Source organism: Eretmochelys imbricata, chromosome 3 (assembly GCF_965152235.1).
Source record: "Eretmochelys imbricata isolate rEreImb1 chromosome 3, rEreImb1.hap1, whole genome shotgun sequence".
NCBI classification, from domain to species: domain Eukaryota; kingdom Metazoa; phylum Chordata; order Testudines; family Cheloniidae; genus Eretmochelys; species Eretmochelys imbricata.
Genome location: NC_135574.1, coordinates 163,991,784 through 164,005,523, shown reverse-complemented (window position 1 = coordinate 164,005,523; position 13,740 = coordinate 163,991,784). Strand labels below are relative to the sequence as shown.

General features: G+C 40.2%; 1 protein-coding gene across 1 annotated transcript in view; it reads right to left on the bottom strand.

Annotated features, from left to right (window-relative positions):
* Positions 1 to 13,740, bottom strand: part of USH2A (usherin) — a 568,735-nt gene that overhangs the window by 413,797 nt on the left and 141,198 nt on the right. The window contains exon 20 of the mRNA XM_077811946.1: positions 11,386 to 11,616. Within this exon, the coding sequence (XP_077668072.1) occupies positions 11,386 to 11,616 (231 nt within the window). The remainder of the gene's footprint in view (positions 1 to 11,385; positions 11,617 to 13,740) is intronic.

Here is a 13,740-nt window from a genome sequence, read left to right as displayed (position 1 = left end):
AGCATGACATGAGAAGTAATTCTTCCGCTCTACTCCGTGCTGATTAGGCCTGAACTGAAATATGGTGTCCAGTTCTGGGTGCCACATTTCAGGAAAGATGGACAAATTGGAGAAGCTCCAGAGAAGAGCACCAAAAGTGATTAAAGATCTAGAAAACATGACCTATGAGGGAAGATTGAAAAAAATGGGTTTGCTTAGTCTTGGACAATCTACTGCTGCTATCAGTTATTCTGTTAGGTTAGATGGCAGAGGTGGTATGCAGTAAATAAAACATAGGGCCATACACTGAATAAGGACAATAAAAATAACTAGCTACCCACTCAGTGAGCATGGTCCTTCCTCTGCACTGAATGAGGCACAGGTCAGGTAGAAAAAATAGCATGTCATATCATTAAAAATTATGATATAGGATATGCAAAATGTGTCTGAATTAAGGTTGCATGGGCAACATTATTCCGGCATTTCATAATTTAAGTATTTTATTTTGCAGTCTTAATTTTTTTTTCACATAGGTGGTAGCTTTTGGTTTTTGAATTTGTGTATGTAATATATACAGCAATTTTCCCTACCAAATTATCAGTCTAATCCTGAATGATCACTTTGTCACAATGGCATTGTTCAGGCTGATTGATTTTAGACCTTAGATACTGATTCCTAACAAGCACACAATTTTAATCCTTTAATTTCTTTACGCTGTTAGCAGACACTCAATTGATAAAGCCCATCAAACTTAGACATGGTATTAATTTGATCTCTCTAGAGGATCAATTAGAAGCTGAAATACATACTGATAATATTCATATGAACATTTCCTGGTGATATTCACAACACAATTATAATCAATGCATGTTTTTCCATACATGCCTATTCAACACTTTGTTCAGTAGTTCCATCTGGACCTGTTCTATTCAAAAGTCAAAATCTGGGAATGAGGAAACCGCATCTTAAAAGCAGCTCAAAAGCAGACAGCATTTAAAAGGATCAGAGTCAGCAAAATGAAATGTTTTAGCCTTTCAGAACTATAATTACTACATTTCACCCTACTGGATAACAATGTAGTGGAACAATGTGCTAAATATAGTATGGGACCAAACATGGTCCAGAGATCCATGTGAGAACCTCCATGTATGGATCTCCCATTCCATATGGAAAGAATCTCACACGCCTCCAGAGCATCATTCTTCCCTGCCCCTTGACCTTGTTGAGAGCTCTCCATAGAGCCCATGGTTTACTGTGGGTAGGAGGAAGGAATCACCCTCAGCCAGTCCCTCATAACTCCCCACAGAAAGATAATACAGCTCCTGGTTGCATACCTTTCCATGTCCTTTCACGCTGTGCTGGGTACCTTCCTGTAAGCTACAGGAGCCCTGTCAGCATGGCTCCAGCTGAATGACTGAACGGTTCTGATTAGCACACATTGTGATAGTTAAATGACTGTTTGTTTTATATCTTTTTGATTGACACTTTGAAGGGGAGGGAGAGGCTGGTGTTTATAAGCCTCCTAGAATTAAGGAAGGTCTTGGAGGATGCAGCAAATAGCACAACTATACCAGAAACACAAGATAAAAAGGACTGAAGCCAAGACTATTAAAATGTCCTAGTTGTTGCTTTCTGATCTCGCTGAAAACGTAAAAGCTCAGCTATCTCAGACAAGACAGCAGGAAGTTAGTGTCTAGTAAGGCCTAAACTTAGACGTACCATATTACCTTAGTATATGTCTGAGGTCATGCTCTGCCAGTCTACTCCATTCTTACTTTGAAATGTACAAGAGTCATTTACATGTGTCCATAATTACAAAAATATTCAGCATCCTGGATTCTTTGCTAGAAGGCCACGAAATAGAGTTGACTTCAGTTATATTCAATCTTGCAGCATTCGTTTTGAAGTTTAGAAAAATCTCTTAGGGCCAGAACAAAAGTTAAAGTGGTAACGTAGAAAACTTTGAAAAATGTATCTGTTCTACATATTGGTTTTTTCACTGCCTCAACATGGCACTAGTGGAATACAGCAAGCAGCAAGGAGAAATAGTAGACAGGGTGAGATAAGCAGTTATAGGTTTTCCCAGTCTCACAGAAAGTGATGAAGTCAGTAACTTAGGCACTGCCATATGGAACACTTGCTGCCAAAGTCTGCTTCTGCACATCAAAATATACCAAGCCTGTATCACTTAATGAAGATGTTGACAGAGGACCAGGTAACATCCTTGCAGATTTCTTCTGTGGTGCCCTGTGTCCTACCAAGCTTGTCATGAAGCATCTTGAATGCATTTTGAACCCCTGTGGAAAACAGATTTTTCTGCTGTTGCATATGTTTCAGTAATTCAGCATTTTATCCATCATGTTATAGAAGACTCATATCTTCATGCACAGGCATTTCAAATGAAAATATATTATGATTAAGAAAGATTTCTTGAACTGATCAGTTCTGTTCAGGTATATCTTTGATGGTTTTTCTACCATGTATTTTATGCCACAATTTGTCCTGCTGTTATTGAAGACTGGGACAAATAAAAGGTAAAACTATTTCTTGGGCAGCATGAATAGCGGTATTCTGCTTTTCTGAGGAAAGATTCAAGAGGGTGGAGGACATGCAACAATTGGGCCTGAAAATTTATCCAAATTGTGAACTCAATTGTAAAAAAAAGTATGTAAACGTTCACAAGATGTTACAATAATCTGTAACAACAAATGTTGATGGGAAAAGATACAAAAGGCAGACAGAATAACTGAATTAGTCTTAACAAAATGGCCAAGTTGATATGATTCAAAGAGTGGGTTGAAATTATTATGGTTAAAAACAGGAGATGTAGAGCTGGAAGTTCATGAACCAAAATTGGTATGTTGGCTATTAGCACAAATTAGCAGAGAAAATGAGTTCCTGATCCTGCAACTGGCTCCATACAGGCAGATACCAAAGATCCACATGGGAACAGCGTTCTTTCTGCACAGAGTCAGTTAAAGGATCAGGACCAAAATATACTGCTTTCCGAACTTGTGCTCTTGGAGTTACTACCCACTCTAAAACTTTTCATGCAAAGACAGGAAAATAAATTTTAAACCTTCCAGTGCAGAATGTCATTGAACACTAGCAATAATGTATTTTGGCTCTGGAGTCTTTGAAAGGATAAAAAAAAGCAACTGGGTGCCAGAGCCTGAGCCGCATAGCTGACCTATTATGCTACAAGAGGTAAATATGAGAATTCATACACAAGTGGAGAATTGGGGTTTTTCTGTACCAGCTACAATAAATCTTTTTACAATATAGAAGAGAGAGAAAAAGCAGATGCTTGATGCTGATAGAAAGTATGTCTATGCCTAACAAAAACAGTTCATCTTAGTGAAAATATTACCCCTGTAACGCTGACGAGGTCACTGTCAGCTTGGAATATTTGCTGCATAAGTCCCTGTTGTGCATGTTAGAAAATGTTTTAAGATGTTTTGTTCATAAAGCAGCACAGTTCCCTTTGTTGTGCTGGATCACTCCTTTTTCTTTATATCCATCTCCCCCATCTCCTGATCTTTAGGCTTCTTGGGATTACTAAGGAAGGAAGGAATGTCTTTTTCCAGATGAAACTCTGAATTCATTTTAAGTGCAAGGACTAAATTCTCGCTAAAATGTACCGACTGCAACCTTCACGCAAGGGGATCTTTGTCTGACTAGTTAGAAGAAAAGTGGCATTGCCACTTTAAAAAGATTCTTACAAGAGGTGGGGACAGGAGGAAAGTTTCTGGGGATGTACAGGAAGGGGAAAGTCACTGCATCGTCCTTCCTGCTAACCGGAAGAGTAGGAGGCCCTCTTGTACCAGGATCAGGTTAGCACGGGTAGTTGGTATGGAAGGAATACAGTTAATAAAATGAATTGGAAAAGGATTTGAAGGAAAGCATCCCTAAGAGAGCTGAGTAAGGGGGGTTGGAGCTCCTGCATTTCATACCATGGGGAGATAGAGCCTCCTCTTCATAACCCCCATTAAAGGAGGTGAGGAAAAGAGCTTGGAACTCATACCTCTGGAACAGTGCGGAACCGATCCCCCTTCTTCCTGCACCATGCTATTTGTTGCCCAATACTCCCACATATTTTATGTGAATAAAACTGTGGCCTAATTTACATCACATCCATTGCCTCCTGTCTTTCTTCTGGAGTGGCCAGGCAACGGTTGTGAGAGTGGCTATCTGGCAGAAAGGTGAAAGAATGGCTCTTCACTGAGACCACCAACTTCACAGGGAGGCACAAGACCTTCAGTGGAAGGAAGTAAAATGAAGAGGAAAACATGGGTTAAAATGATTCTTTTGTGAAGACAAGACTGAGTCTGAAGAGAAAACTCAAGGGGCTTGGCATAAGAATCAAACAAGGTCTGAAAACACATAGCACCTCTTGACAGAAATCCCAAACATACTTTTAATGCCATCTTTGTAAAGTAACCATCTGTCCTAGTTTATCATAATATATTCTAGAATTTTCTTCTGGGATGCCTGAAATAGTTTTTTTTTTTTGTGGGGGGGGGGTGTGTTTTGTTTTCCATTTATCAATGAAAATATTTGTTTCTTGTAATAACTACAAAATGTTTGTTCAAGATTTATTGCTGTGCAGAATGGAATTTGCTCTATTGCTTCAATCTCATTTCAGATCACACATAAAATGTGTTTACTGTTTTTTTCACTGGTTCTAAAAGAATATTTGTCTGCATCACAAAAAACACAACACAGTTTGACATAATTAGATCATAGATACTAAGGTCAGAAGGGACTATTATGATCATCTAGTCTGACCTCCTGCACAATGCAGGCCACAGAATTTCACCCACCCACTCCCGCGAAAAACCTCTCACCTATGTCTGAGCTATTGAAGTCCTCAAATCGTGGTTTAAAGACTTCAAGGAGCAGAGAATCCTCCAGCAAGTGACCCATGCCCCATGTTACAGAGGAAGGGGAAAAACCTCCAGGGCCTCTTCCAATCTGCCCTGGAGGAAAATTCCTTCCCGACCCCAAATAGGGCGATCAGCTAAACCCTGAGCATATAGGCAAGATTCACCAGCCAGATACTACAGAAAATTCTTTCCTGGGTAACTCAGATCCCACACCATCTAACATCCCATCACAGGCCATTAGGCCTATTTACTATGAATATTTAATTACCAAAATCATGTTATCCCATCATAGCATCTCTTCCATAAATTTATCGAGTTTAATCTTAAAGCCAGATAGATCTTTTGCCCCCACTGCTTCCCTTGGAAGGCTATTCCAAAACTTCACTCCTCTTATGGTTAGAAACCTTCATCTAATTTCAAGTCTAAACTTCCTGGTGGCCAGTTTATATCCATTTGTTCTTGTGTCCACATTGGTACTGAGCTTAAATAATTCCTCTCCCTCTCCGGTATATATCCCTCTGATATATTTATAGAGAGCAATCATATCTCCCCTCAACCTTCTTTTAGTTAGGCTAAACAAGCCAAGCTCCTTGAGTCTCCTTTCATAAGGCAAGTTTTCCGTTCCTCGGATCATCCTAGTAGCCCTTTGACAGTTTCTGCTCAAAGTTCCAGTTCCAATGTAAAACATATTCTCATTCGACATGTGGGTGATTATATAGGTAACTCCCCATACCCCACTTAAGATACTAAATAGAAGAATAGCAAAAGTTTTAAAAATTTTCCATAGGATCATAGTCTGACAGATGGTGACCATTTTTCTCAGTCATGTTTTACATCACAGCCTAAGTACAGTACACATTCATTTCCAGTTCTCATCTACTTCTGAACTGGAATTTTGTAATGGTGTTTTCCTATGGATCCACATCCAGTAGAGAGTAGAAATGAAATCAACCAGTTGAACTGTCCAACATGTCTCCAGAGGTGGAATAAAGTATCATTAACATATTGCTGAGTATGTGTTTCCCCACCACCACCATATATATATTTTATGTGTGAGCATTCTAATATGATCTTGTGGTTAAGGCACTCAGGATATCTGGGCGCAAATGCTACCTATTGTCTCCCAGTGTAAGAAAGAAGGGAACTACAAACTGCCCTACACTGTGGAGTTCCAACCTCAGGTCCAGGGCTCTGGCTTGGCTTGCTAAACTCTCCTGCCCCACCAAGGTTACTTTCTCATCAATTCACAGACTAAGACTCATAGACTTTCTTTTATCTGTTCCCTAGAAATGACCTTACAGCACAGTAATATCTTCAACAGTTTACCCAACTGCAGGTTTTGAATCTTCTCCATTTGAATCATGTCCTCACATGATTGAAAATAGACACAGTCCGTAAGCCCCTTCCTAGTCCAAAATGAAAAACCAAAAAAGGTCTTCTGAACATGACAAAATCAAAATACTGGAGAGGAAACTTCCAACTTGTGTGGCAGGTGAGCCACTCCTAGCAGCCTAACCACTTTTTATATTCCCTAAATGCTCCAGGTTGGGCTTCATAGAGCCCAGTGAGCCACAGCTGCCCTTGAACTCAATCCATCAATCCCAACTCCACCGACAAGACCCTAAAGGATTTCCAGCTCAGCAATGCTCCCAAACATCCAGGACTCCTGACAGATGCAAACTCTGCCACAGATGTCCTGTCTGATCACAGGCATGTCATTTAGGCTGCAATTTTCAAAGGAGTGCAACAGAGTCAGACACCCAGCTCCTGTTGAACCTAACTCCCTCAGGCACCTTTGAAAATCCCAGCCTTAATCTCACTGTGCCTCAGTTCTCCCATCTACAAAACAGGGACAGTACCTTCCCTACTTCACAGGGACATTGTGAAGATACATTTTTAATGCTTCTGAGGTATTCAGACACTAGAATGATGAGGGCTATGGCAGGATGCCATCTTCAGAGAGCACCCTCTCATAGAATGAGGTGTCCCATAAGCACTTCACCATCACTTGCCTCCTGGGTCTCCCAATAACTTTTTTGCAGTCCAAAGTACTTAAAACAATACTCCCCTTCTTGGGAGTCTAATTTATTAAAGTCTAAAAAAATAGTCTCCAATAGCCCTTCAAGCTGAAAGCCTTTCCCCTGGTCAGAGATCCCCCTCATTCATGGGGCTGTGTCCTGCTTCAAGATGGCTTCTCCCAGATGATCTTTTTAAATTAGCCCCATCCAGTTTTACGTGGACTGGCAGAGAAGTCTTTCAAACAAACAGAACTCCACACCTTCATAACAAAGCCCTTTCTGCATAGGTGTGTCTGCTGGAGTACAGTCTTCCCACCATCTTCACCTCTGGAAGACACCTCAAACGAGCTCAGTCTTTTTTCCTCTGCGAGAGGTCAGCAGGTGAGCAGTACTTCTCCTGATAGTATCTTTTCCATTATGAGGGAAGAGGCAGATTATATATGCTGCCCTCTTTTCCAAAACTTGGCTTGGTTAACAGAGAGAGCGAGGGGAGCCTTAACCCACCCTACAGTACCAGGCTCCTGGGTCCCAATTGCTTAAATAAGCAGTAACCTGTTTGGGTTCCCCCACCCCCACCCCAGACACTATCACCCAAGGACCACTTCTTTTCTCCCAGCAACGGCCCGTGCCAGTCCCTAGACCTTTATGTGTGCCAGAACTGCAACTGGGGATAGCTCGCTCCAGTCCCCCTACCATTTAACGGGGACAGAGCACCCTGTTCCACACGGCTTACAAGTATCTCTCAGTGAATATAAATCTCAGTGTAATCTCTTCTTCTCAGTCTGCGCTAAGGATACTAATCACTAGGCAAGTTCAGACTCCGTATTAAACATACTGTATATAGCAATGAAAAAAATGCAAAATCTAAATAAAGCGACTAGCCACTGTAAACACTCCCACTATCAAAGATTTGGAGGCTCCTCTCAAGCAGCAAACACATCAGCATCAACAATAACATCTTTGCTGCTGTTATGACCGCTCTTAATTACTCACAGGTATGTTGAGGTGGAAGAAGAAAATATTAAATCTGATTCTTCAATAACTTTCGATGATTAAGGACTTTAAATTAGAGAGACATGAGCAATACTCATTGTAAATATGCCAGACAAAACAACTAATTGGTAAACTACATTCTACAGGACAAATTTTTGATGACTGAAAATGCCCTCTCTGTACTCTACAGTCACCTTCTTTGCAATCGCAAATTCCCAGCACAAGTAACTCTCTTAGACTTGTAAGTAAGTTTTAATGCAAACAAACAGGTATTTTGGAAGGCCATTTGAAAAAACTATCCCTAAAGAGTACTTTCTCCAAACAAGACATTTTAAACTGTAATCGATTTCCTCTTCCTAACAGCCACTAGATCCACATCTGGAAAATTAACAGAGATATCAGTAGTTTTTTCCCCCATTTTCTTTATTACCAAAGAGAATTTTAAACATAAGGAAACACTGGTAAAAACACATTAACAAAAATAGTAGCTTCTAAGCAAGTCTCAGAACCCAGAGTCAAGGGAATGTTTTAAAGGGAACATATACTTTGACCACCTGGCTTCATCAACAAATCTAGGGCAGAAAGGAGTTCCCATCCTTCCATCTTCTGCAGACGGAGATTGCTGGATGTTCTCATAACCGTAGTCATGGAAGTCACCTCACTGAACTCCTCCCCAGTTAAGTACGTCTCATGGAACAAAGTGTATTTTGAGCACTTCAGAGACTGCAAAAGCGTCTCGTGAAACAGTACCAGCAACGTTGATATGACATGACCTGAAACAGCATCACCTAAAGCAAAATTACTAACAATTAGTGCACCCAGTAACATTTTGAAGAATATGGAGAATGCAGATAAATTAGGACATGTTTTGTTACCTCCAGAGTAGGGCAGGAGTGTACAAAATAATTCAATCCGCCTCTTCCGTAAAAGTCTATTTCCAGGTGCCTTAAGCATGCAGCTGTATAGAGGAAAATTCTTCACAGTTTTGGGAACTGACAAGTTGCTTGTGGACAGCTGTGGCAGAAGTGATTTTCATCTATACCGGACTTCCTCTCTACCTAACGTATACTCAGAGCACATTTTACTGTGGAGCTGGAGGCTTTGTTACAGACAGAAGGATGCTTCTTAGTACAGCCAATGTTTATTGCCTTACTTCTTTTTATAAGATGAATTTGGAAAACTTCCCAGATAATACATCTGCCCCTATTACTTGCCCCTCAGAGTATAAGAATGGTCAGGGAAGGAAGTGAGGACAACTACATTTATTATCAATGAATAAACTGATCTGTCTTTTCTGGAACAGTGAGTATTCACACACACAATATGTCTGCTGGCTGGCATGTACAAGTTGGCACACTTTTGTGTCAAAAATGCACACAGCTGTATGTATAGTGAAACCATTCCATCTAAAGAATACACTGTATGCCAAATGCCTGACTTCAGCAGTGCATTGTAAGGGAAAGATTTAGGGAAGGAATATGTGGAGAAAACAATTTAAAAGGATTTTTTACCTTCCATACACTTCTTTATTTTTATGGTCTCGTTCTTCAAGTTCTCTGTCCCTCCCCTCCCCCTGCCCCCATGATATTTTGGAAGGGGTGCTGAATCCAGATGACTGAATATACAGCTACCCACATTTTTATTTTTGGATAATTTATTGAGTTGTCAAGATACATGACTTCTACCTTTCTGGGTATCATACTGGCTGATTTAATCCGGTCGCCCGGTGTTATCTGTAGATGTCTGGACAAATTGCTTACCATATTTCAGCCCCAGCCCATCTCCAGATACTATGACTAATAGCTGATCTCCATAGAAAGATTATAATCCCAAGTGATGATAAATGACATTTATCTGTATCATAAGCAGCCACAAAATGGCAAATTAAAGGGGATTCTATTTTAACATCTTCTCCCATCCTTTCTGTCTATACCTTCCAGAGTCCGCTTCAACCATCTCCAGAGAGACCTTCTCCTTCCTCCTAGCCCTCAGTTTCAATAGTACAAACAACCTCACTGGCTAAACTGCCCCATGGTCAAACAACACTTTGCTTGTAGCACCGAAGTCACAACAACAGAACAGATTACGTTTATGAGCCCAGCTAGCTGTCCCACCCATGGAAGGGAAATGGAACATTCCGGGGCTTCTGAGCACGAGTAGAGGGAGATTCAGTGATATCCATCACTCTTTGCCTCTCCTCAGACTAATAGTGGAGAATATCCCCTTCCACTGGAGCAATAGAGCTGATAGCAATAGCCCAATCAGAAAAACTGCACCCTTGATCCCTATGCAATTTAGACCACAACAGTACAGAGAGACAATGGGATTAGCAAATAAAAGATTTTTCACTAAACATGCAGGGGAGGTTACAGGCTTTTAATAACAGGGGAATGAACATCAGGCACTTTAGTTGTTGAAGAGAGTCCACTGGCTGTTGCTATGGGCTTGCTATGCACAGTCAGAGACAACTCCCGTGAATCACCACTGTGCTTAAAGCACCTTAAGACAAAGTCAGCAAAATGAGTGAATACAAGACTTTTAATTGACACACTAGCATTGAGCAAAGTGATATGATTCAGCCTGTCAACAGGAAATCAGAGAAAAGTGATCACTTTGAATCTGGTGAAAACGATGAAGGCCAATTGGTACCATGAGCTGGCATCCCAGAAAACATCATCAGCTTGGCCTAGACATTTCCCAAGCAGCTCAAGTTTTCACTGATGCCCTGGAAACACACTTGTCTGGTCCACAGAATGAAGGGCAACAGCAGAAGCAGATTATTTCAATAGAGCACTGCATCTTTCACAGGCTTTCCACCTGAAAAGTTCACTCACCCAAGCCAGAAGCAAGGATAGAAAGAGTGCTGATGGTAAGCACCAGCCATCCAGGAACAGCAGAACTACAGGTACAAGTCAATTTGTCAGATTGGTGCAACGCCCCCTCACCCAGCCCCTACCCCCACCACACACCCAAAACACTGATGTTCATAGTCACAGGTACATTTTGTCCCATCACTCTGAGAATACTAGAGAAATCCAAAACAGGAGCAAGGGAAAGAGAGTTTTTCTACCAGGTCTCACACACACACACACCCCCGGGCACTAAATGGTAGCAGAGGAAGAAACACGCTTTAGAATCAATAGTGAATACACTGCAGAGATCTCACCCCAGAAAAATAAATAAAAATCCAGTTTATACTTCCCACTAAGAAATGTATCATGTCTGCAGCAGTGCTCACCATAGATCAGTGTCTGAGTCCAAAGGAATCAAAATCCCATGTCTGATAAAGGTTTCTACAGGTTCTTTGTGAGAATTTGTAACTCTCAAGTGAATGCATTCAGTTATAGACTTAGCACAACTGAAGTAGTCTTTACATAGCTAACAATTACACAATACTCAAAGTAAAAGCTACAGATCTAGCAATAAAAAAACGATATAGAAGATAATAAATGGTAAAACAAATGCAGAGTACAATTTAAACATTCTGTAAGTAATTTAAATTCATTTACCTGTAAAGTACGTATTGGCAGGGAGAGCAGAACTGGGGAATTTGTAATAACCATTTCCTGGGAAACGGATTCCTTTCATTACTTCTACCCTCGATATAGCTAAAGATGAATCCATCCTTTCCAGCTGGTAGATGGGAGAAGGCCCATTAAGTTCTTCAGGTTCATTCCAATTTATCTTTAACACTGTGCTGTTTACTCCTTCAAGAAGAGGGGCAGCAAGTTTTCTTGGTGCTATGTGTAGGGGAAAAAATTGTTACCCATGCATAACCGTCCAGACTTCTTGAGACTTAATTTCATACACATAATATATTGTTTATGAGGGACCCAGTTTCTGGTCAATAAATGCAAATCTCCATGGAGCCCCTATACTGTGCTACTATACTAATGGAAGGATTCTTGATGGTTAAAAAAAAACCCAGTCTCAACCCTGTAGTAATGCCTCATTTGATCTTCAAACTTCTGATACAATTATCTACTATTCCATCCCACGCAGACCATGAGACATAACTCTTATGGACCCTTAATAATCTGAATCACTTCCTACATAATAGAATTAATGTTCTCTCCTTGATTAGACTCTTAGCCCCCAATCCTGCATTGCTCTCAAGGGGCTCCATGTAGGCACACTGCCACAGGGTTCTCAATGCAGGGTCGGGGCCTAAGCTCAGAGGAAAATCAAACTTTAGTAGCTTCTTCCTAACTGCATTTTAGCACTCTGGAACATGATAAAACACGATTTTGCCACAAAGTGAACTACTTCTGGACAACAAAAGCACAACCATTATCCCAGTACTTGTATTGAGGACCTACAACACCGTGATTGCACTCTAGCAAATAACCAGTTTGGCACATCCTCACTGTTTCCATGAAAGATTCTTCCTCAAAGCAGGTATATAATTTTATGAGCCATTGTCATGTATACAGATAATTCTCCAACTTGAGTAAATGTTACTCTCCATCTTTTCTTGCCTAAAAACTGGTGCTCTACAGGACACTATGAAGCTGATACAAGACTGACTCTTTGCAGGTCTGAGCATGTCACAGAGTTTGATACTATTACTTTATTTTCCCAAAACTGGAACATTCAGTGTGACACCTGTTTAATCAAGCCAATTGAGATGATGACTCTACAGTTGAATTATGAAATAAAACTATTGAAGTTTTTAAAAAACACTGTACAGTAAGCCACTGGAGGGCAGCATGACCTGTTTGGATAATGAAATGATGGTCCTACAGGTGTGAGTGGATTGATTCAGCAAAGCAGTGTAACAAGCTAAGGTCTACAGCAGATGTGCAGTAGTTCTTTACTAATGGAATCCATATCCATTTTATATTGTTAGTAACCCCTCTGTCTGATAAATAAGGATTTAATAAATGAATCTTCATTGTGTGCGACTGGAAGGGAGATATGATGGAAACACGTTCAAGGAAACCGTTCCCATGATGATTATAGGGCACCAAACTCACTTCAGGAATAACATTATCTGGACTAAAATACAGATCTTCAAAATCTAACAAATTACATCACAACACACCCTTGTATATACTATGAATTCATTGTATAGACCTTCATTTGGATTGAATTAATGACTCCTTTTAAAGATCGTTGTATTTACAGGACTATTAACATACTTTTCTTTTCTCCCATTAACCTGTAGCATGTTGCTATTTCTTTTCCTCCAACTTGATAAATAATCTTCTTGAAGGGATGAAAAAAACCCACCAACCATACTGTGTGTGTTGTAAATTCCTACTTAGACATCATTTATGACTTCACACTCTAATTAGCATCACATCGCTATGTTAGAAATTTACAATGTCAAAATTAAAGTAGTGTGGTGTGAGGTCATAAGCTTTCCCTGCATAAGTAGGGCAGAACACTAATGAATTTCAATATAAATGCAGAGGTTTAAACAGAAAACATGGCTTAACAATCAAAACTTCATTGTTGGAGAGAATAGGTGTACGTCAGCATTTCAAAGGTGAGTACTGAGGTTGAGCCCTCCGGTTCAACTTCCTGATGCTAAAATTCATTATTTCTAAAATGTACACAGATAGCCAACACTTATGACAACAAGCATATCTCCCTTAGAAGTCCACCATTAATAAATGGTAGCTGCTTGGACTGTAATTATGGCATCCCTGCTACCCAAACTTGAAGCTTTTATGAGGCTTATGCAATTAACTACTTAAATGCATCGTAACACTTGCTTCTGTGACAGGGAAGTATTGATCTTTTAATCATTTTCAAGTCTCCTCTAGCACAAATAAATGTACTACAGTTACAGTTAATGCACTGTGTACATGCATTAAACACTGGCATGACACAATTTATTATTTGGTGATATATGGAAT